This window comes from Electrona antarctica (assembly GCF_951216825.1).
Source record: "Electrona antarctica genome assembly, chromosome: 2".
Lineage (NCBI taxonomy): Eukaryota > Metazoa > Chordata > Actinopteri > Myctophiformes > Myctophidae > Electrona > Electrona antarctica.
The window spans coordinates 55,115,871-55,139,296 of record NC_136807.1 but is presented as its reverse complement, the minus strand read 5'-3'; the positions used below and the strand labels follow the sequence as shown (position 1 = coordinate 55,139,296).

General features: G+C 43.6%; 1 protein-coding gene across 1 annotated transcript; it reads left to right on the top strand.

The window, feature by feature from the left end:
• The first annotated feature begins 1,285 nt into the window (after positions 1-1,285).
• LOC306917099 (YTH domain-containing family protein 1-like) lies at positions 1,286-22,918 on the top strand. Its single transcript, XM_079495228.1, has 7 exons — positions 1,286-2,087; positions 3,543-3,567; positions 12,621-12,700; positions 13,533-14,960; positions 18,633-19,145; positions 21,286-21,330; positions 22,285-22,918. Exons 1-7 carry the CDS (start codon positions 2,061-2,063, stop codon positions 22,309-22,311), a joined length of 2,145 nt encoding a protein of 714 aa, XP_079351354.1. The 5' UTR covers positions 1,286-2,060; the 3' UTR covers positions 22,312-22,918.
• Positions 22,919-23,426: the final 508 nt, after the last annotated feature.

Genomic DNA, 23,426 nt, shown 5'->3' with positions numbered 1-23,426 from the left:
CATACAACACAATGTTGTGTCAAACCATGTGACCTCCATTGGAAATGCATTGGGCGGCCATGACACAACACAGCATTGATCCAACGAGCACAGAGCATTGCATTAACCGTGTGAGTGCACCCTATGTGTGCACGTCCCTGAAGCCAGCCGTCCGGGCCAGGTACTTTTACTTTACTGGAGTATTTCCAATTGTATATACTTTCACTCCACTATATGTACCTATACCTACATCTGCTATACCTACACCTCCTTCTGTCTCCTATAATAATAATAATAATAATAATAATAATACAACTTTATTTGTATAGCACCTTTCATGACATGAAATGCAGCTCAAAGTGCTTTACAGAGCAATGGAGAAAAAAGAAAGAAAGAAAAGCAAGGCATAAACATTAAAAAAAACAAGAGCAGTAATGCAATACAGTGAGGACATTAATAACAAAAAAATTAAAAGATCAATAGGAGATGTAGGTATAGATACGTACGTAGGTACCGCTCTCAAAGGGAACCTACGGACGGCTGTAATTTGAAACTGGCCAACGTAAAAAAGGAAAAAGAAAAGAGTCCCCCCCACCCTGTTTTCCGGCTAACTGTATATTTGTATTTTGCCTTTTTACCTCCTTCTGTCGATTTCCTGTTTTTTTGTTATATAGAAGTGTATATAATATTTGTACGTGTCAAAATGTTCTGATGAATTGAAAATGGTGGACCCTATTGTAAACAAGTGTGTAGCCTAATGCTTTATGGTGTCGTGTCGTCGGGAAAAAAATGGAGTTGTACTTGAAATGTTCCTATTCTGCATAAATCAATACTTCAATCAATCAATCAATCAATCAATCATTGTACTTTTTACTCCACTACAATTAGGCTATTAGAACACTTGAGTTAGGCTACTTTGTAGATTTTGATTATTATTACAAAACACTATAAACCATGATACATTTTAGCCATTTGAAAATAGCAGATCTACAAGCTCACACTGTGTTGCAATGCGAGTGCGACGCATTGTGAGCTTGTAGATCGGCTTTAAAAAAAAGCATTTTGAACTTTTTAAATGAGACATAGCCTACTACACAATGGGTAGTATTTTTTTTTACTGTTGGTACTTTAATGCTTTAATACAATTTTCAATCAATCAATCAATCAATCAATTAAATCAATCAACTTTTACTTATAACTGTGTATCTCAATATTGCAGTATTGATACCTTTAGGGTGTTAAGTAAAAGTACTTTTTTCCCACCCTGTGTGTGTGTGTGTGTGTGTGTGTGTGTGTGTGTGTGCGTGATCCCGGATGGAAGCAGACAGACAGAGCAGAGAGGTAGCAGCTAGGCAGCCATTGGGGAAGTGAGTGGAAGTGAGTTCAGTTTTTTAGACCAGGCCAGAAGAACCACCACAACAGATATCGGCAGGATCTTTGCTTCTACCGACACGGAGGAGGAAGAAGAAGAAGAAGAAGACATCGCTTCTCTCTTATATAAATATATATTTGGACCTGGGGGTGGGAAAAACAAAGGAAATAATAAAAGGAGCACAACCCCGAAAGACAAACAACAAACCGTGTGTGGACTAGAGAGGAGGACATTTCTTATTAAGCAATACAACACGATCCAAGAGAGAGGGAGAGAGAGAGACAGAGTTCCATCTGGTTGGACTGGACGGTGGTCGACATCTAAAAACGTGGAAATAAAGTGTATTCCGTGGGAAAAAGGACCTCCGGATTTGGACTACAAAAAAAACAAACTGTGGGAACTAAAGTTGTTGGGGAAAATAAACAGACAGCTGAGCTAACTGTTAGCTACTAAAGCTAGCCCCCCACAGAGCTAACTAACTAGCCTTTTAGCTTTAGCCACGAAGCTAACTGTGCTAAGCGGCTAGCAGGGAACTGGAACTGTGTGTGTGTGTGTTGTGAGTGTGTGTGTGTGTGTGTGTGTGTGTGTGAGTGTGTGGTGAACTTTGGGCTTCCCCCCCCCACCCTACAAGCTTTTTGGGACAGGTCACCATCGATATCTTCTTGGCTTCTGTGAGAAAGACTTCATCCAGGGACTTGCTTCATGAATTATGTCTGCCACAAGCATTGACCCTCAGGTAGGGGAACTAAAGGACGGCCGGCTCTCTGGACTGGAGGTGTTAGCTTTGAAGCTAAGCTAATGCTACGCTAACGTGGCTAGCGGTTGGGGTTTATAATATCCAGGGCGGTGTGTATTTCTTGGGGGGGGAGGAGGTTGTTTTAGCCTAAGATTGTAAGACTCGTTTATTTCTTTTTAATCGATTCTGACATTTTCAATATATGATTGAAAATGTCAATCGATAAAAAAAAAACGAGAGACTTGAATGTTTAAGGCCAGGGAGGTTGTTTGTTTTAAAGCGATTTAACTTAGCTTTAGCCACAGCCGACGTTAGATAGTTAGTTAGCAGGGTTGAATTATTTTTTTCTTCTCAGGGTTAGCAGCAAAGCTAAAAGAAGACATCAGATTCAGGAGGTTTAAGGTTATATATATATATAGGTTTGTTGTGGTGATCATTGAAGAAACATACTGTCTAGCAGGGGTTTGTTTGGCAGTCCTCTGAGGGGTTGTTGGTGTTGAGATCACACTTATAATATTATCTCTGGAAGACTGTACTATATAGTGGTCACTTCTTCTTCCAGAGAAGCTTGAAAGGCTTTGATTAATACCTGGAAAGACAGACACACACACACACACACACACACACACACACACACACACACACACACACACACACACACAGTAATGTATTTAGAAAAAGACGTTCCATGGCCGTCTGTCTGTCTTTCTGCCCTGGCCCTGCTATGTTAACAATGTACAATGTAGGTATTTATCAGATGCTCTTAATCCAGAGCGATTTACAGTAAATGCAAGAACAACTCATGTTAATAATAATGCATCAGATACATAGAAATAGTCATCATTGGATCACAAGCAAGCTGACCTATAAGAGTGGAATATGTGTATGCTTGTAGCTTCTAGTGTGGAGGGTGGCTATTGGGTTACCTTTGGTAGATGGAAAGCCTTTACAATAAGCCCCAGACTAGTAATACTGCTGTTTATAATCATGACTGTGAATTGATTGCATAGGGCCCTGTTACTGGTACTGTTAATGTTTTTACATTTCTGTCTCATAAACTATTCAATCAATACATCAAATTAAGCTATTTAGGCCAACGTTGCGTGATTATTATTAGCCTAAATTAAATAAAAACTAGCCTATATGCGATGTGAATGGATATTTCTTTTTAGCTTTACTGCTTTATGCCCCTCTCTCTCTCTCTCTCTCTCTCTCTCTCTCTCTCTCTCTCTCTCTCTCTCTCCGTAGACTGTACGTGTTATTGTAATGTCTCTCTATCCAGGAAGTAGTGGTTTGTTGTTTAGGCTGGGTGAGCTGTGATTGCAGACAGACAGACAGACCTGCAGATTGGAATCTAGTTTTTAAACTGGAACTGACCATGACGTCTGATGTGTTTTTTTCCCCTTCCCTCTCTCTCCTTGCATGGTTGGTCTAACGTGGTGGATGATGCTTCAGAGATCAAAGGGACAAGCATCTAAAGGTACGTTTGCCACAGCAGGGCATACAAAAAAACATTGAAATATGTATTAACTGTTTGCAGAATTACAGTACATTTCAAGCACAACTCAATACAAAGATAGCCTGGGCACCATTTCATTTGGGTATATGATCCTGTCGGGAGCGGATGATAGTCGACAGGCAGGAACAACAGGCGGCAACTGCCTTTTCCCTCAAACCGATTTTTCTCAATAAAAGCTACAGGCTACGAGAGCTTTTATTGAGAAAATGAAAAGGAAGTTGCCATAGATATAAAGTTACCGCCTGTTGTTCCTGCCTGATCGACTACAAAACAATACTACAACATGACGTAACGATATCATCCGCTCCCGACAGGATCATACGGACTTTTGAAACAGAGACCAGGCTTTCCTCCGAGGTGGTGGAAAGCCTGGTGAGGCGAGGTTAATACAAAGACTGTCAACTGTGAGTGGACGACCCAATAAAGCATTACAGCTTGTTTACAAGAGGGTCCACCTTGTTCAATTCATCAAAACATTTAGAGACGTACAAATATACACTTCTATATAGCCAAAGAACAGAACAGGAATTCAGTGAGGGGGGGAAAAGGGGAAAAACAGACTAGTAGGTTGAGGTGGTTTCAATTCAATTATTATTGGCGTGAGAAAACATACGTTGGTTCACAATTGACATTGCCAAAGCAAGTGTCGAAATATAATAAAACAGTTGAAAATGGGGAAAGTATGTACAGTTGGAGGGGGTGACGCTTTGTGTAAACAGACCTATGTCACATTGTGTCACATATACAGGGTATTAAAGCTTATTTATTTTTAAACAAATAGCAGCAATCTTCTGTAGTCACTTCGGGACTAGCCTCGGAAACCCAGACGTTTTTATTTCCAGGGAGAGAAAAAAAAGAGTCTGGGACCGAGTCCACTTCAATTCGGCATAGAGTAGCTCAAACGTCGATCACTCTCTGCTGATTTCTGATCGTCTGCACCTTTGTTAAATTGACGCACACCCGCACACACAAGCCCAACACACACCGTCTGTGAAGCGTGTGCGCAGTGACGCGGCACAGCCACGCCCACGGATTCCCGGATGGAGGCCGCGCGGAAAATAGAACAGCGGCGTATCGGAGCGCCAGGCGAGGCGTGAACGCGCGCCAGCGCGCGTCTGACGACGCCGGTGTGGGATAGGTTCATTGAAAATAACGGAGGGGGCTGTTTTGACGCGCGACGTTCACAGACGGTGTGTGTTGGGCTACACACTCGTCTCTCTCTGTCGCTCTAATTAATTAGTCTCATGTCTCGCAGCTGCGTCTAGATTCTCCCGGCGCATCCTGCCGGGAGCTGCCTATGCCATGGAAAGCATAGGTGGACCCCAGGCTACTTCAGGACAAATGGCTGCATGGTTTACCGTTTGACTATTCAACCCATTCTGGACGGGAACCCATTTTTGTGTTTTAAGCATTATGTTATACTTTAGCTGTTGAAAAATAGCAGATCTACAAGCTCATAGCGCGGCACTGAGTGCCGTGCTTCGCGCTTGTAGATCTGCAAATCTTTGAATATATATTCTTTCACAGCGAACGTTTTAACTCAAATCTTTGCTTCTGGCGCTATGAGCTTGTAGATCTGCTATTTTTCAATAGCTAAGAATGGGTTAACCTATTTTGGGCGGGAACCCCTGTTGGTGTTTCAAGCATTATATTATACTTTAGCTATTGAAAAATACTTTAGCTATTGACAAATATATATACTATATACTTTTTTTTCAGATGGGGGTCGGCGGCCAATTACAGATATTTTTGGGGGTCCTTGACATGAAAATGTTTGAGAACTACTCAACATGGGTTTTTCAGAAAACTGTCAAGATTTAGAAGACATTTGTAGCATCTTTTCTCATGTCAAAATGGGTTAAAGTCTCTCTCTTGTAGCTAAAATTAATTGGACAAGCCAACTAGTGCTGCACCATTCTTGCTCAAATTTAGGAATGAGATCACATATAGGTGTCTGAATCTGTTCCCCCTCGTTGAATCGTGCAGCACTAAATCCAGCCAGAAGCAGCTCTTTCTGTCCATGCTGATGGTCGATCCGCAGCAGTGTTGATTTCGTCGACTAAGACATGAGACGAAAATTGTTCGTCCACTACCTTTTTTTTCACTGACAAACGACATGGAAGCTAAATGAAAACTAAGCTATTATGACTAAAACTAAGACTAAATACACTGACAATTTCGTCAACAAATAAAAACTAGACTAAAATGTTAAGAAGGGACTAGTGGAGAAGAGATCCAGTAGAAGTCATTTTACACTTGGTTGCATGCTGAAAATAGCCGACGCGTTGTGAGCTTGTAGATAGGCTATTTTCAGAAAAATAAATAGGCCCGCCAAAATACATTTTAGTCGACTAAATCAACTAGATTTAGTCGACTAAAGTCTTCTGATATTTAGTCGACTAAAACTAGACTAAGCACTAAGACATTCCAGGTGACTAAAATGTGACTAAAACTAAATGTAAACTATTCAAGAGACTATGACTAAGACTAAAATCAAAATTTGCTGCCAAAAACGACACCGAACCTCACCTGCTTTTGAGCCAGGGGAGGGTATCCACAAGTTACCTGCGGCTCCGACCGTAGGTCCATGGCATGACGCTGTCTGTCTGCTTGTCCTAATCGCTAAATGTTTTTATTTTAACCCATTTCGATTCTACAAAATGTCTTCTAAATCCTGACAGTTTTCTGATAAACCCATGTTTCTATGTCAGTGGTGCTCAACCTTTTTCATGTCAAGGACCCCCAAAAATATATGTAATTGGCCGCCGACCCCCATCTGAAAATATGTAGTTCCAGGGACCCCCCCCCCCCCGCCCCAGAAGCAAATATTTGAGTTAAAAGCGTTCACTCTGAAAGAATATATATTCAAAGATTTGCTCCACATTTTCACGATTCTTTACAAAAATAGCAGATCTACAAGCTCGCGGCACTCGGTGCCGCGCTATGAGCTTGTAGATCGGCTATTTTTCAATAGTTAAAGTATTTGAACACCAAAAGGCGTTCCCGTCCAGAATAGGACTTAAATATCAAAACGTTATTATTTTCTTTACTTAAAAATCAAGAGCAGTGCAATCATCTTAAACAAGTGGTTCTCCACCAGTGGTCCTTGCGGGGGTTCCAGGTGGTCCCCATGCAGCTAAATGATGGAGAGTTGGTAACCAAATGGACCCTTATTAGATCTTTAACTCTTTGAGAGCGTAAAACATGAAACCAAATGGTGTCCCGCCACTTGGTTACATGTTGCCTCTCGGGAGGAGTAAAATTATTGTTAAAGGACAACTTTGTTGTTGTTTTTTTTCAACCAAGGTTGGTTCATGTATTAGGTTGTTGACTAAAGACAATCAATATTCTCATGGAGATCGTGTGAGAATCGTGATCTCAATTCTTGTGCAGGGGAGAGAAAAAAAACAATCGAGACTCACATTTGAGCAAGAATGATGCAGCACTGCCCGTGTGTATTGATCTTACAACCGACTGTCCCGAGGCCCCCCACACACTGCTGTCGTCTGTGAGGAAAATGCCATTTGATGATTTATGACTGGGGGGTGTTTTGAAATGTGTCACTCTCTCTTCCCCCTCAGATGTACGTACACACACACACACAGACACACGCGCGCGCACACACACACACACACCCTCCCAGTTGAACAAACCGCAGACCCGTGCAAGCTTGCCAGCGGGCGCTGATCTCTGTGGATGATAATGTCGTTATCAGTGGCCTCTTAATCGTGGGAGCGTGACGTGTTGAGCTGTGGTTTGCTTTGCTTACGGCGGCCTGTCAAGAGAAACGGCACGCTGGCTGGCCGACTGACAGACTGGCCTGGTCTGGAGTCGAGTCAGGTCGACCTCGCAGGGCCTTGGCAGGACGACAGGACAGGTTCAGGACAGCATGGCTCTGGTCCAGCGTTTCCCAAAGCGGGTGCCGTGACCAGGGGGTTTTCATAACACCGTTATGTATTTTGATCATTTAACACATTTTGGACTGAGGCCCGATTCTACAAAATGTCTTCTTTAAATCCTGACAGTTTTCTTGAAAACCTCATGTTTCTATGTCAGTCGGTTCTCAAACATTTTCATGTCAAGAACCCCCCCCCCCCCCCAAAAAAAATTATATGTTAATTGGCTGCCGACCCTCATCTGAAAATATGTTGTTCCAGGGACCCCCCCCCCCTCCAGAAGCAAAAAAACAATGTTAAAAATGTTCGCTCTGAGAGAATATATACATTCAAAGTTTGCACTACATTTTCACGACGTTTTTTCTAAAATAGCAGACCTACAAGCTCATAGCGCGGCACCGAGCTTGTAGATCTGCTATTTTTCAATAGCTAAAAGTATAACATAATAGTCTGGGAGCCGTGGGGGTGAACGTGGTTTCGTCGGTAAAGGTTTTTTTCTCAACTGATTCTTGTAGCTTGGGGTCACCTCTTAAGAATTCAAGAGGGTGCCCAGTGATATCCCTTGGGCATTTTTAGTTATTAACTCCCTTAATGCCCTAAACACTAAAAATCCACCCAAAATAGAGTTTTAAGGCATTTCATGCAGCAAAAAAACCTTTGTCTAAATGCATAAAATTTGCTTTCTACAGTGTTTATGAATGTGTATATGCACAATGTATTCGATTGATGATGAATGTATTATTAATTAATGCATATTAACCCCTTCATGCCCGAAAACCCCCAAATCCCATAACATATATCTTTGGTGTTCTAAATGCATCAAATTTGCTTTCTAGAGTGTTTATTCATGAATGTGGATATCATATATTTGATTTCAGAACAGGGCATTTTTTTATATTAGCCCCTTCATGCAAAACAGGAAAATACCATAAAATACAATAATCAAATTGTTATTTGGAAGTGGTCATGTCCACCACATCCCCTTTCCTATGAATTAACTCTTTCAGGCTTATCCGTGAACATTCTACACTAAAACATCAACAGAAAATGATGTGCATGACAAACCATATACACAGGTTGTCACTCTTGATTACAGCCAGCCACACTTTTTAATTGCACAAATGTCATCTGGGGCAGGTTTATAATCTTCGGGTACATTGGTAGGGCTCAGTGGCCTGATAGATCTCCTTTTCCATCCAAACTACTCTGGGTCCCATGCTGGTGGAAGATGCCCATCGACATTTTGCCACAAAGCTGCTTAAAAGTGGGCTCTTAACGTTCTCAATGAATGATTGATGTGTTGGTGGTAGAGCAGCTACCTGTAGGTTCTTTTCTCCCAGAATAGTAGCCTAGTTTCCTCCATAGTTTCCTTAACGGAACAGGCCCTGAAGGTCCAAATGGCACTTGGAATGCCTATAGCACAAGATGAGGAGAGTGTGGAAATCAGACATGGGAGAAGACTTTGCAGTATCTCTGTCCTACTCTTCCCTCTCGTTCAATCTTGGAGCAGATGTGAGAACTCGGAGCCAAGGTCTTCAGGGTCTCTTGCTTCAATGTTATTCAAATATTCCATCCTGTACTGTGGCTGAACCTCCATGAAGGTTATATGAACTGGTTGGTCCACCGACCACTCCATCCTCCAGCAATGGGTGCAGGTGTCACATAAAAGTAACTTTGAACATGTGGAGGTAGCTTTTCAGGTAGTAGAGGCCATAACATCAGAAGATGGAGAAGTCAAGTCATCTCATGTTAAGACTAGATGTATGACATCAGCTATTGCAATCTGACTCAAGGCTCTCATCAGGTCCTCATAGCTGTAATGATTTAATGATTTACAAAATGCTACTTTATTCAGCTTTATTAATTTCGGTGGAATAATATTTGTGTTTTTATAGACCTGTATTATTTAATGGGGTTAAAGTACTCTGTCAATTCAAAACATTGAACATGACCATATGGATACATCTTTATTTTATTAAATAGTACATTTTATTGGATTTGATAGTATCGTTGCATGAAATCTCATAACTACTTTTGTTGGCAATGTTCCCTGCAAGATGCTCGATAGATGGCCTGAAAGGGTTAATATGCCACCACCTGAAAATAAATATGCTACAGTTTCACTAATACAGATTGTAGAAAGCAAAGTTGATACATTTGACATGATTATTGTGCATACAATCTCAAAATATATATTTTATGGAATTTGGGGATTTTCGGGCATGACGGGTTAATAAGCATGAATTAATAATGCATTAATCATAAATCAAATGCGTTGTGCATATCCACTTTCATAAACACTGTAGAAAGCTAATTTGATGCATTTAGACCAAGTATTTTGCATGAAATGCCATAAAACTCTATTTTGTTGTGTTTAGGGCATTAAGGGGTTAATAACTAAACATGCCCCAAGGGATATCACCGGGCACCCTCTTGAATTATTAAGAGGTGACCCCAAGCTACAAGAATCGGTTGAGAAAAAAAGTTTTACTGACGAAACCACGTTCAGGCAAAAATCAGCCTTCTGCTCCCGGACTGCTTGAAACACCAAAAAGGGGGTTCCCGCCCCGTAATGGGTTAAAGGACCACTTCACCACTTTTCAACCTGTCTTCATATAATAGGTCCTCACTAATAATCATGATAAAATGGCTCGATTTTTTTCTACTCAGTCTGTGTCTCATAGGAGGGCTGTGGGCAGTTTAGAAACCGTCTTCCAGTGACATCATCATTAGGCAGATTATTTTTTAAACGAGATTTTTTTTACAAAAATGTTTAGATTTTCATTATCGTGAGAACGATGGCTTCCATTTTCGCATTGCAACTTTTCAGGACTAGAAAGCCTGCAGTTTTTATTAGCTTGTATTCCCCATCGATGATGTCACTGGAAGACGGTTTCTGAACTGCCCACAGCCCTCCTATGAGACACAGACCGAGTAGAAAAAAATTGCGCCATTTTTTCAAGATTATTAGTGAGGACCTAGTATATGAAGATAGGTTGAAAAGTGGTGAAGTGGTCCTTTAATGGTGTGATTGAGGGCCTAAGTGTGTGTGTGTGTGTGTGTGTGTGTGTGTGTGTGTGCATGACGTGTCTGAATGGGATTCAGGGGGGGGGTGCCGTCATGGATTAAAAGTTATTCACAGGGGGCGACCCGAGCCAAAAATAGGTTTGAGAAGTTACCACCACTGCTATACTGTATAGTAGTCTGAATCACTTCCAGGTTCTACGGAGGCCATTCTCAAGGGCCCTGGCGGAGCGGCTGTCAATCCGTTTATTTGTGGAGGATGACAAAACTGGCCTCTCACGGTCCGAGAGATATAACCCATTCTGGACGGGAACCCCCTTTTGGTGTTTTAAAGCGTTATGTTACACCTTAGCTATTGAAAAAATAGCAGATCTACAAGCTACGAGCTTGTAGATCTGCAATTTTTTTGAAAGTGAGATCACAGAGGCTGTTAAAGCTGCTATAAGCAATAATATGTCAACATTCTAATGATCTTCTTTTGGTATTCAGACAGCCAGCAATGGGTAGAACGCTCCCAAACATTTTGTTTTGTCTCCGTGACACATCTAGGGGCCAGCAATCTGCATTCAAAGATGTTCCTAGAACTTTCATTGGTCTGTCTACTTCCTGATTGGTTTAGTCATTGCGACCAATTTTTTCCGACCAATGACAAAGCTTCTCAGGAACATCTTTGAATGCAGATTGCGGCCCCTAGATGTGTCACAAGTCAGAGACTATCTTTTTTTTGGAGCGTTCTACCCATTGCTGGCTGTCTGAATACCAAAAAAAGGTCATTCAAATGTTGACATATTATTTTTAATGTTACTTTCTAGTGGATTGATTCATTATTTGTATTATTATCATTATTAAGTAGAGATCTCCACTTTGTTTTACTTGCCCATGTTTCTCAGAAGTAACGGTGCTTTTGTCCGAGAATTGTGTTCTTTGTGTCCCTCTGAATTGTTGCCTGTGCTGCTCTTGTATTTTACAATAAGTAGTCACCAACTCACCATTGTCCTTATCTTGGTTGAAATGCTCTTGCTCTGAACTAGTACCTGGTGTGAGAATTGTGTATGTATTCTTATGCAAGTTAACCAATCTAATCATGTATGTAATAACTGTCGACATCCATTTTGCGGTTGCCTTCCTCGGGTTCATATGTTTTAACCCATTTTGGGCGGGAACCCCTTTTGGTGTTTTAAACATTATGTTATAATTCAGCTATTGAAAAATAGCAGATCTACAAGCTTGTAGGTCTGCTATTTTTGAAAAAACGTGAAAATATTTATTTCAGAAAACTGGAGGATTTAGAAGATTTTTTTTTAATTTCGAGGTCAGGCCTAAATGGGTTAAACAGTGTTTGAGCTGACCGAATCAATTGTTAAAGGACCACTTCACCACTTTTCAACCTATTTTCCTATAATTGGTCCCAACTAATGTTCATGATAAAATACCACAATTTTTTCCTACTCAGTCTGTGTCTCATAGGAAGGCTGTGGGCAGTTCAGAAACCCGTCCACCAGTGACATAATCGATGGTGAATCCAAGCTAATAGAAACGGCAGGCTTACTTTTCCTGAAAAGTTGCAATGCAAAAGTTGAAGCCATCGTTCTCATGATAATACAAATCTAAATATATTTTAAAACAAATCTTGTTTAAAACAAAATCTGCCTAATGATGATGTCACTGGTGGACGGGTGTCTGAACTGCCCACAGCCTTCCTATGAGACACGGACTGAGTAGGAAAAAAATGGTGGTATTTTATCATGAACATTAGTTAGGACCAATTATAGGAAAATAAGTTGAAAAGTGGTCCTTTAACAATTGATTCGGTCAGCTCAAACACTGTTTAACCCATTTAGGCCTGACCTCAAAATTAAAAAAATATCTTCTAAATCCTCCAGTTTTCTGAAATAAATGGTGGTGTTTTATCATGAACATTAGTGAGGACCAATTATATGAAGAGATGTTGAAAAGTGGTGAAGTGGTCCTTTAAGGCTTTCCCTATATAGTGCAACCAGTCTTCCTATGGCTTCAGTAATTGCTTATATCTTGACGAAAGCACTCTGTAATTTCAATATATTGATTTTTAGTGTTGTGTTTTTTTTCTCTCAGTGCAAAATGGTTCGCTGCATCAGAAGGAGACTGTCCACGACAACGACTTTGAACCGTACCTCACCGGTCAATCAACTCAGGTAGACGCAGCTTCACATCCACGATGAAATCATTCTTTATTTGAAACACGGCGACTAGGCCTCTCGCAATCATTACATAATCGTCTTAATTGCAATTATTTGAGATCATTTGCCAATTATGTTTGCACAATCGTCAATAGTTTCCATGTTGAAAAATGTCCAGATACATTTTTCAAAACAGCAGAAATAGATCTACAAGCTTACAACATGTCGCTCTGTGACGTGTTGTAAGCTAACGTGTCGGTGGTTTCTTTGTATATGTAAGTTATTTGTCTTTATCTGTGCAATCTGTGATTACGAAACCTAATTGGCAAACGGAAATACTAATTGTAATGTTCCATTGTTCAATGAAAAAAACCCACCATTCAATCGTGAATTGCAATTAGTTGTGTGACAAATAATTACATTTAATTACAATTACATTTTGTAAAAGCCAATGCTGCCTACTTTACGTTGGTGTGTTTGCCCTGCATGCTCTTTCTTGCCCCGTAAAATCATTTTGTGCTGCATTTTATGACATGAAAGGTGCTATATAAATACATTGTATTATTATAATGATTTAAGTCTATTCAGATAGCGATTAGCGTGCTCTTAGCTCGACTCATCCTAGACTCCATCCTGTGGTGGGTTTTTTCTTCTCCCAGAACAGCAGCTACCAGTCCATGACCGACCCCTACCTAGTTATTGAAAAATAGCAGATCTACAAGCTCATAGCGCGGCACTCGGTGCCGCGCTACGAGCTTGTAGATCTGCTAAAAAAAAAAATAATCGCGAAAATGTGGCACAACGTCGACTCCATCCCTTGGTGTTTTTCTTTCTTTTTCTCTCCCAGAACAACAGCTACCAGTCCATGACCGACCCCTACCTTTCCAGCTACTACGCCCCCTCCATCGGCTTCCCCTACCCGCTGAGCGAGGCGCCCTGGTCCACCGGCGGGGACCCGCCCATCCCCTACCTCACCCCGTACGGCGCCCTGAGCAATGGCGACCACCACTTCCTGCCGGACACCACGGTGTTCGGCCAGCCGGGCGGGCCCCTGGGCAGCAGCATCTACCAGCCGGCGCACCGCTTTAACTTTTTCCCCGAGAACCCGGCCTTCTCGGCCTGGGGCGCGGCCGCCCCCAGCGGCCCGCCCCAGCAGGGCTCCCAGCAGCAGGGCCAGCAGCAGCAGCAGCAGACCCAGCAGAGCTCGGCGGCCTACGGGGGCAGCTACAGCTACCCGCCCAGCTCCCTGGGGGGCACGCTGCTGCCCCCCGACGGGCAGACGGGCTTCCACGGCGCCGGCGACAACACGCTGGTCAACAAGGCGCCCGGCGGCATGAACAGCCTGGACCAGGGCATGGTGGGCCTGAAGATCGGAGGAGGAGGGGACGTGGTCGCGGTGGGGGGGCAGCAGGGCTCCGGCAAGGCGGTGGGAGGCGGCGGTGGGCACCACCACCACCACCACCACACCGCCACCGCGGTGACGACCCACATGGGGGTGGGGGTGGCCCCCATCGGTGGCGGCAACAACGGCGCCGCCCCCATCGGCATGCCCCCCATCATGCCCATCAACAACAAGCCCACGTCGTGGGCGGCCATCGCCTCCAAGCCCGCCAAGCCCCAGCAGATCAGCAGCAACAACAACAACAAGGCCAAGGTGAAGCCGGGGGGCATGATGCCGGGGGGCATGATGCCCGGCGGCGGCATCATGCCGGGCCTGCCGCCGCCGCCCATCAAACACAACATGAACATTGGCACCTGGGACAAGAGCGGCTCGCTGGGGGGCAGCCACAGCCCCGGGGGTGGGCAGCAGCAGCAGGCGCTGGGCATGCCCCACGGGCTGCCCATGCAGCAAGGGGGGCCCATGCAGCCCCACGCCCAGCCCCCCCAGATGCAGCCCCAGATGGCCCTGCAGGGCCCTCCCCACCACCACCACCACCACCAGCAGCAGCAGCACCACCACCAGCAGCAGCACCACCACCAGCCCCCTCCTCACCAAGCGCCACTGCAGCAGCAGCAGCAGCCGTACCAGAACCACAGCCAGCCGCCGCCGCCCCAGACACGCTGGGTGGCCCCGCGCAACCGCAACAACAACTACGGAGGGGGCGGTGGCCAGCCCATGGAGGGCATGATGGGCATGGTGGGAGGAGGAGGAGCCACCGGGAACGGGGGAGGACCCCCCATGGGCGGAGGAGGAGGAGGACCCCCCATGGGCCCCGGCGGGGAGTCCCACCCCGTGCTGGACAAGCTGCGCGCCAACCACAGCTACAACCCCAAGGTATGGGACGGTAACCATGACGTATGTAATGTATTATATAACCACAGCTACGCCCCCAAGGTATGGGACGGTAACCATGACGTATGTAATGTATTATATAACCACAGCTACGACACCAAGGTATGGGACGGTAACCATGACGTCTGTAATGTATTATATAACCACAGCTATGATCCCAAGGTATGGGACGGTAACCATGACGTCTGTAATGTATTATATAACCACAGCTACGACCCCAAGGTATGGGACGGTAACCATGACGTCTGTAATGTATTGTATAACCACAGCTACGACCCCAATGTATGGGACGGTAACCATGACGTCTTTAATGTATTGTATAACCACAGCTACGACCCCAAGGTATGGGACGGTAACCATGACGTCTGTAATGTATTGTATAACCACAGCTACGACCCCAAGGTATGGGACGGTAACCATGACGTCTGTAATGTATTGTATAACCACAGCTACGACCCCAAGGTATGGGACGGTAACCATGACGTTCAATGAATGCATCGATAATTCTTAGGCATGTAACGATTCACTCAACTCGAGATAACGATTCGATACTAGGTTCACGTTATTATTTTTCACGATCTTTTTAAACGTGATTCATTTTCCAGTCAAATGACAACATATGTTTATTATTTCTCTCACACAAATTGTAGTATTTTTCTTTACATTTTCTTCTCCTCCTCTCATCAATACAGTATCAAATTACACTTTTTTTTGTCCATTTTCTTACAAAGGTCCTGTATTTTCTTCTCTGTTTTTAGTTTGTTAGTTAGTTTCATTTATTGGCCACGTGTGGAGATTTGTCTTCAGTCTCAACAACAGTAAAAAGAAAAAAAAAAACTGCAACAAGAACAACAGCAACGACACTTACACAATTAATTTCATGGCAAAAATGCAGGACAACAGTGGCAAATACATAAAAAAAATAAAATCTAGCGAGACATGGTATCATTTAGTGCCTTAATGGCATTAGGAATGAAGGATTTTTTTAAAGATGTTTACGGTTAGCTTTTGGTACTTTGTACTGTCTACCGTAGGGAAGTAGTTGGAACTCCCTGCAGAGTGGATGAGAGAAGGTCATGTGCTATCTTGACAGCTTTTTGCGTCCTAATTCCAACAGCGATTTAAATTGTCACCAGTTTGTATCTAGAGAGAGAGAGAGAGAGAGAGAGAGAGAGAGAGAGAGAGAGAGAGAGAGAGAGAGAGAGAGAGAGAGAGAGAGAGAGAGAGAGAGAGAGAGAGAGAGAGAGAGAGAGAGAGAGAGAGAGAGAGAGAGAGAGAGAGAGAGAGAGAGAGAGAGAGAGAGAGAGAGAGAGAGAGAGAGAGAGAGAGAGAGAGAGAGAGAGATAGATATCTGTGGACTCTTAACATTACACCTATAGCTACATGTTTAAGTATTTATTTCATATTTACATGTCGATTTCAGCTCTGACACTTATTTCAGACATGCTCTAGTATGTGAAGAGTCTGCCTGAGATATTAACTCATTTTTGGTGAAAAGCTGGAGGTTGCACGATAGCAGGCTCTCAGTCAAATCTGGTCACAAATGTACTTTATCTAGAAAAGTTAAAATAAGCCAACATGTTTTCGACTCAGGGCAAGTATGATTCATACAAGTTGCCCTGACGAAGACTCGTTTAGAGTCGAAACATGTTGGCTTATTTAAACTTTTCTGAATAAAGTACATTGTTTTTATCGACCCTCTCCCTCATTTGTGACTGCCATTGGATTTTTTTGAATTTTCGTTTTGTCATATCATATGAAAGCAGGGAGTCATAGCTTCAAATAGAGATATTGGTTGTTGAGTTTGACCCACCAGTTTTGAAGATAGCTTATAGAGTAATTTCTTGCAGAAAACAACAAGTTGAGAAAACGGACTTGAAAGGTTCACTTCTATGGTCTCTAACATTACACCTAGCACCTAGTTTAAGCATTTATTTCATATTTACATGTCGATTTCAGCTCTGACACTTATTCCAGACATGCTCTAGTATGTGAAGAGTCTGCCTGTGATATTAACTCATTAAAAAAAATGATGGCAGTCTCTCAGTCAAATCTGGTCACATTTGTTAACCTTTTTGAGTGCTGGGATCGCCGCCTGTTCTTTAGTACTCCAGTCCCACTCTTCCTTGAAGCACCAGAACCTGCTTTACATTATAATTGTTGCATCTTCATCGAGCACCTGGTTGAGTTTCTTTCTGTCGCTTTACATTTTCTGTCTTGAGATTTTATCTTGCTTTGTTCCATGTACCCTGCACAAGGAGTTTGCATTACTTAATTTACAAGAAGTCTACACAAATATAGAATGTAGAAGAATTGTTATTTTTGATCAGTGTTTGCCTGTTATCTCTCCTAAATGGTACCAACATCAGTACAGCATGGAATCCTATCCGACGACAACCAAATATTCTTTAGTTTTGGGCCTGAGAGGCTAGCCTGGCCCAGCCAGCATGCTTTCTGGTCTAGAGGGGCGGGCCTGGTAACCTGGCCCAGCCAGCGTGCTTTCTGGTCTAGAGGGGCGGGCCGGGTAGCCTGGCCCAGCCAGCGTGCTTTCTGGTCTAGAGGGGCGGGTAGCCTTGCCCAGCCAGCGTGCTTTCTGGTCTAGAGGGGCGGGTAGCCTTGCCCAGCCAGCATGCTTTCTGGTCTAGAGGGGCGGGTAGCCTTGCCCAGCCAGCGTGCTTTCTGGTCTAGAGGGGCGGGCCGGGTAGCCTGGCCCAGCCAGCGTGCTTTCTGGTCTAGAGGGGCGGGTAGCCTGGCCCAGCCAGCGTGCTTTCTGGTCTAGAGGGGTGGGTAGCCTGGCCCAGCCAGCGTGCTTTCTGGTCTAGAGGGGCGGGTAGCCTTGCCCAGCCAGCGTGCTTTCTGGTCTAGAGGGGCGGGCCGGGTAGCCTGGCCCAGCCAGCGTGCTTTCTGGTCTAGAGGGGCGGGTAGCCTGGCCCAGCCAGCGTGCTTTCTGGTCTAGAGGGGCGGGTAGCCTGGCCCAGGCAGAGAGGGGGTGGTTTATACAACACTTACCCTTAAAACTAAGAAAATCGCTGAAAAAACACATTTGTTTTAATGACAGATGTAGCCACTACGACCACAAATGTCCCAAGAAACTAGCTAGCCTAGCCACCGAGTCTCTGGGAGAACAGAGCAGCTGAATTCTTTGTTTCGATCAGCTGTGGGAGTGGGTGCTCGTTTGAACCACGGCTAGAAGGCTGTTTCACCCAATCGGATTGCTTCCTCGAAAAGACCTGTTGTATAGTATATATATATTCTTTCAGAGCGAACGTTTTTAACTCAAATCTTTGCTTCTGGGGGGAGGGTCCCTGGAACAGAATATTTTCAGATAATTCTAGGAGTCCTTTGACATGAAATAGTTTGAGAACCACTTCAGAAACGTCCTCAGGGTCTAAATTGGTTAACCCATTTTGGGCGGGAAGCCCTTTTGGTGTTTTAAGCATTGTTATGCTTTAGCTATTGAAAAATAGCAGAGGTCTTGTAGGTCTGCTATTTTTGAAAAATCGAAGAACGACTGACATAGAAACATAGCTTTTTCAGAAAACTGTCAGGATGTAGAAGACATTTTCAGAATCTGATCTCAGGTCAAAATGGGTTTTAATCGATAACTGTTTTGCCTCCCCCTCCCCTCCCCCCCCCACTCCCCCACCCCACCAGGAGTTCGAGTGGAACCTGAAGAACGGCCGCGTGTTCATCATCAAGTCGTACAGCGAGGACGACATCCACCGCTCCATCAAGTACTCCATCTGGTGCTCCACGGAGCACGGCAACAAGCGCCTGGACCAGGCCTTCCGCTCGCTGGCCGCCAAGGGCCCCGTCTACCTGCTCTTCTCCGTCAACGGCTCGGGCCACTTCTGCGGCGTGGCGGAGATGCGCTCGCCGGTGGACTACGGCGCCAGCGCCGGCGTCTGGGCGCAGGACAAGTGGAAGGGCAAGTTCGACGTGGCGTGGCTCTTCGTCAAGGACGTGCCCAACAGCCAGCTGCGGCACATCCGCCTGGAGAACAACGACAACAAGCCGGTGACCAACTCGCGGGACACGCAGGAGGTGCCCCTGGAGAAGGCCAAGCTGGTGCTGAAGATCATCGCCGCCTACAAGCACACCACGTCCATCTTCGACGACTTCTCCCACTACGAGAAGAGGCAGGAGGAGGAGGATGAAGTACGCAAGGTGGGTGGGGTCGTTGTGGATCGGTTGTTTGGTTTTTTTGGGCAGTGCATTTTTTTGTTTTAGTCAGTCTTTTTGGGAATAAAACTTTGTTTAGTTTGTTTAGTCATATTTTAGTCACCTGGAATGTTAGTGTTAGTCTAGTTTTGGTCGACTAAATCTACAGTTTATTTAGTCGACTACAATGTATTTTGCCGGCGTAGTGACTGATTTTACACTTGCTGAAAATAGCCGATCTGCAAGCCCACAACGCCGGGGGCCTTGAACGACATATTTTCAGATGGGGGTCGGTGGCCAATTACATATATTTTTGAGGGTCCTTTACATGAAATAGTCAGGATTTAGAAGACATTTGTAGAATCGTCCTCGGGTCCAAACGGGTAAAAAAAAGAAAATCTGCCTACCAGTGACGACGTCAACGGGGATTCACAACAAATGGAAACCACGGACTTTCCCTTCCCGGAAAGTTGTCGTGCTCAAATAGAATCCATTGTTCGAACGAGTGACCAAACCTGCCTATACCGATGATGATGTCACTGGTAGCTGTTGTAGACAGGTGGCTGACATGTTGTCCACCGCAGTGTTGTTTTTGGCAGCAAAATTAGATTTTTTGTTTTAGTCATAGTCTCTTGAATATTTTAGTCACCTGGGATGTTTTAGTGTTAAGTCTAGTGTTAGTCGACTAGGTGTCGTGCGATTTTAGTCGACTAAATCGGCAGTTGATTTAGTCGACTAAAATGTGTTTTGGTGGGCCTTGATGCCGTAGTAATGGCAGATTTTACACTTGCTATGAAAATAGCCGATCTACAAGCTGCGACGCGTTGTGAGCTTGTAGATCTGCTATCTTCAGCATGCAACCTAGTGTAAAAATGACTGGATCTCTTGTCCACTAGTCCCTTCCTAACATTTTAGTCTAGTTTTTATTCGTCAACGAAATTGTCAGTATATATTTAGTTTTAGTCATCATTGCTTAGTTTTCGTCAGTGGAAAAAGGTCGGCGACGAACATTTTTCGTCTTAGTTTTAGTCGACAAAAACAACACCGTCTGAGACACAATGGAGCGGGGCTACTCGGGGCTCAGGGGCCACTTTATTTTGTAATTTAGCTATTGAAAAATAGCAGATCTACAAGCTCGTAGCGCGGCACCGAGTGCCGCGCTACGAGCTTGTAGGTCTGCTATTTTTGAAAAATCGTGAAAATGTGGCCGCAAATCTTTGAATATATATTCTTTCACAGCGAATGTTTTTTTACTCAAATCTTTGCTTCTGGGGGTCCTTGACATGAAAATGTTTGAGAACCACTGACATTTTTTTTTTTTTTTTTTACTAACAATTTAATCGTCCTCGGGTCTAAATGGGTTAATGATAGAATAATAAAAGTCTAAGTGGTTAATTCTTAGCTGGAGTAGCACTGAAATAGACACAGGAATGGTGACATCTTAGTGTGTTCACTGTGTTGCGTGAGGACCGAATACATGGAAGTTAAGGTTGGAAAAAACCGTGAAGTGGTCCTTTTATTTGAGCCCTATGTTATTAGTCAGTAGCGTAATTATAGAAAGAAAAAAAATGTATTTTGATTAAAATTGCATTGTCTCGTAGGCTACATATTAATAATAATAATAAAACTTTATTTGTATAGCACCTTTCATGACATGAAATGCAGCTCAAAGTGCTTTACACAAAAAAAGAAAAGAAAGGCAGGGCATAAACAATACAGTGAGGACATGAATAACATTTTTTTTAAAAAGACAAATAAATCAATTAAAAGCAAGGGTGTAGAAGTGGGTCTTGAGCTGAGCTTTAAAAATGTCTACAGAGGCTGCCTGTCGAAGGTACAGTGGGAGTTTGTTCCACGCCGTCGGCCCGTAGAAGCAAAAAGCTGCTTCCCCGTATTTTTTAGTTGCCATTTTCTTAGGCAAAGCGAGCAGGCCAGCAGTGGAAGACCTTAGGGGGCGGTTTGGGACATATTTCGGCAGGCAGTTGCACCCTTATTTACCAGTTATCGATGAGATGCAATGGTAAACTGGGGGGGGGCGGGGGGTCTTTTGAAGTGAAGAATCTGAGTGGTCTCTTATTATTGTGTGTCTTTGTGTCTCTCTGCCCCCAAACCCACCGGACCCTGTCCTGTCCCGTCCCGTCGACAGACCTTCGAGCCTGCCCCCATCCCGACCCGCTCTCGGTTGGATCAGGTAAAAGAGCCTTTTTCGTCACTAACTCCAGTGTTTTTTGAGCATTTCCATATAAATTATGGTTCCTTAAATGATTCCTATATTTAAAACAATGTGTTAACCCATTTTGGGGCGGGAACCCCTTTTGGTGTTTTAAACATTATGTTATAATTTAGCTATTGAAAAATAGCAGATCTCCAAGCTCGTAGCGCGCCACTCGGTGGCGCGCTATGAGCTTGTAGGTCTGCTATTTTTTTGAAAAAACGTGAAAATATTTATTTCAGAAAACTGTAGGATTTAGAATAATTTCTTTTTTTAATTTTGAGGTCAGGCCTAAATGTGTTAAACAATGTTTATTGATCATGGTCATACATGCATGCCTGCATGCCTATTATTGTAATGTTTCTCTCAAAGTGAGAGTCCAGAGAGGGACCCAACAAATGGACCCTTACAGGTCTGTAACTCTGAGAGTGGGGTACAGGCTTTAGTTTAGCCCATTTTGGGCGGGAACCCCTTTTGGTGTTTCAAGCATTATGTTATACTTTAGCTATTGAAAAATAGCAGACCTACAAGCTCATAGCGCGGCACCGAGTGCCGCGCTATGAGCTTGTAGGTCTGCTATTTTTGAAAAGTCGTGAAAATGTGCCTCAAATCTTTGAATATATATACTTTCAGTTTTTAACTCAAATCTTTGCTTCTGGGGAGGTCCCTGGAACAACATATTTTCAGATGGGGGTCGGCGGCATATTATGTATAATTTTTGGGGTCCTTGACATGAAACATTGAGAACCACTGACATAGAAACATGAGGTTTTTCCAGAAAAAAAGACATTTTATTTTTATTTTTTTAATTTCGACGTCGGGTCTAAATGGACTAAGAGCCTTCTGCTAAAATCCTACATTGTAAATTGTGTTCATTGTCTTAATTAATATTCACCTGTTGTCGTCTTCTCCCTTTTTTTTTTTTTTTTACAGGAGCGCCAAAACAGGAATAAACAATAAAGAAGACATTTATTAACCCCTTGGCTTTGATCAACAACAACAACAACAACAGTTACACCACAGTCACACTAGGACTTTTGATTTAAAGAAAATACAAAACAAGAGAGACGGAAAAAAGAAATATGAATAATAACCAACCAACCAAGCCCTTTTTTTTGTTGTTATTTTTCATTTCCTATTTAATCCTGGTGAAACAAATCTCTGCCGCCATCATCATCGTCATCGTCATCATCGTCGTCGTCGTCCAGACTTCTTCGTGCTTTTATTTTTTCTTGCCCTTCTACGTGTCCCCCCCCCCCCCCCCCCCCACCTCACTTCAGGGATAACAACGCTCACGTATTTTTTTTCTCCGTAAACGCCCACCAACAACCAACACTGTTTTAACCCATTCAGGTGTTTTAAAGCATTATGTTATACTTTAGCTATTGAAAAAAAATATAGCAGATCTACAAAGCTCGTAGCGCGTCCCCCCCCGAGTGCCGCGCTACGAGCTTGTAGATCTGCTGTTTTTTTTTTGTTTTTTTTGGAAAAATCGTTGAAAATGTTGGCCACAAATCTTTGAATATATATATTCTTTCACAGCAAATGTTTTTAACTCAAATCTTTGCTTCTGGTGGGGTGGGGGGGTCCCTGGAACAACATATTTTCAGATGGTGGGGGGGGGGGGGGTCCTCGGCAAAATACAGATAATTCTGGGGGTCCTTGACATGGAAAAAGGTTTGAGCACCACTGACATAGAAACATGAGGGTTTTCAGAAAAACCTTTTAAGGATTTAGAAGACTTTTACTTTTTTTGTGTCCTAAAATGGGTTAAGTTCAGATTCTGTTCTTCTGTTCCTTCGCGTACGTATACCCCTCAGACTGTCCCCCTCGGCCCCGCCTCTCAGCCCCGCCCTTCTGCCCCGCCCCTCCTCCCCCAAAACGAATCAGGGTTTTGACTGACTGCACCAATGGGAGGAAAGACATTAAAGAAGAAATCTGCCACTTTATATTTCAGTACAATCAGGAACTTAAAAAAAAAAAAAAACGTTGTGTCCTGCCCCCCGTTTGACCACTGGGGGGCGACATTGCCATGCTTTTCCAGAAGATTATTATTATCATGACAGTGCCAACAG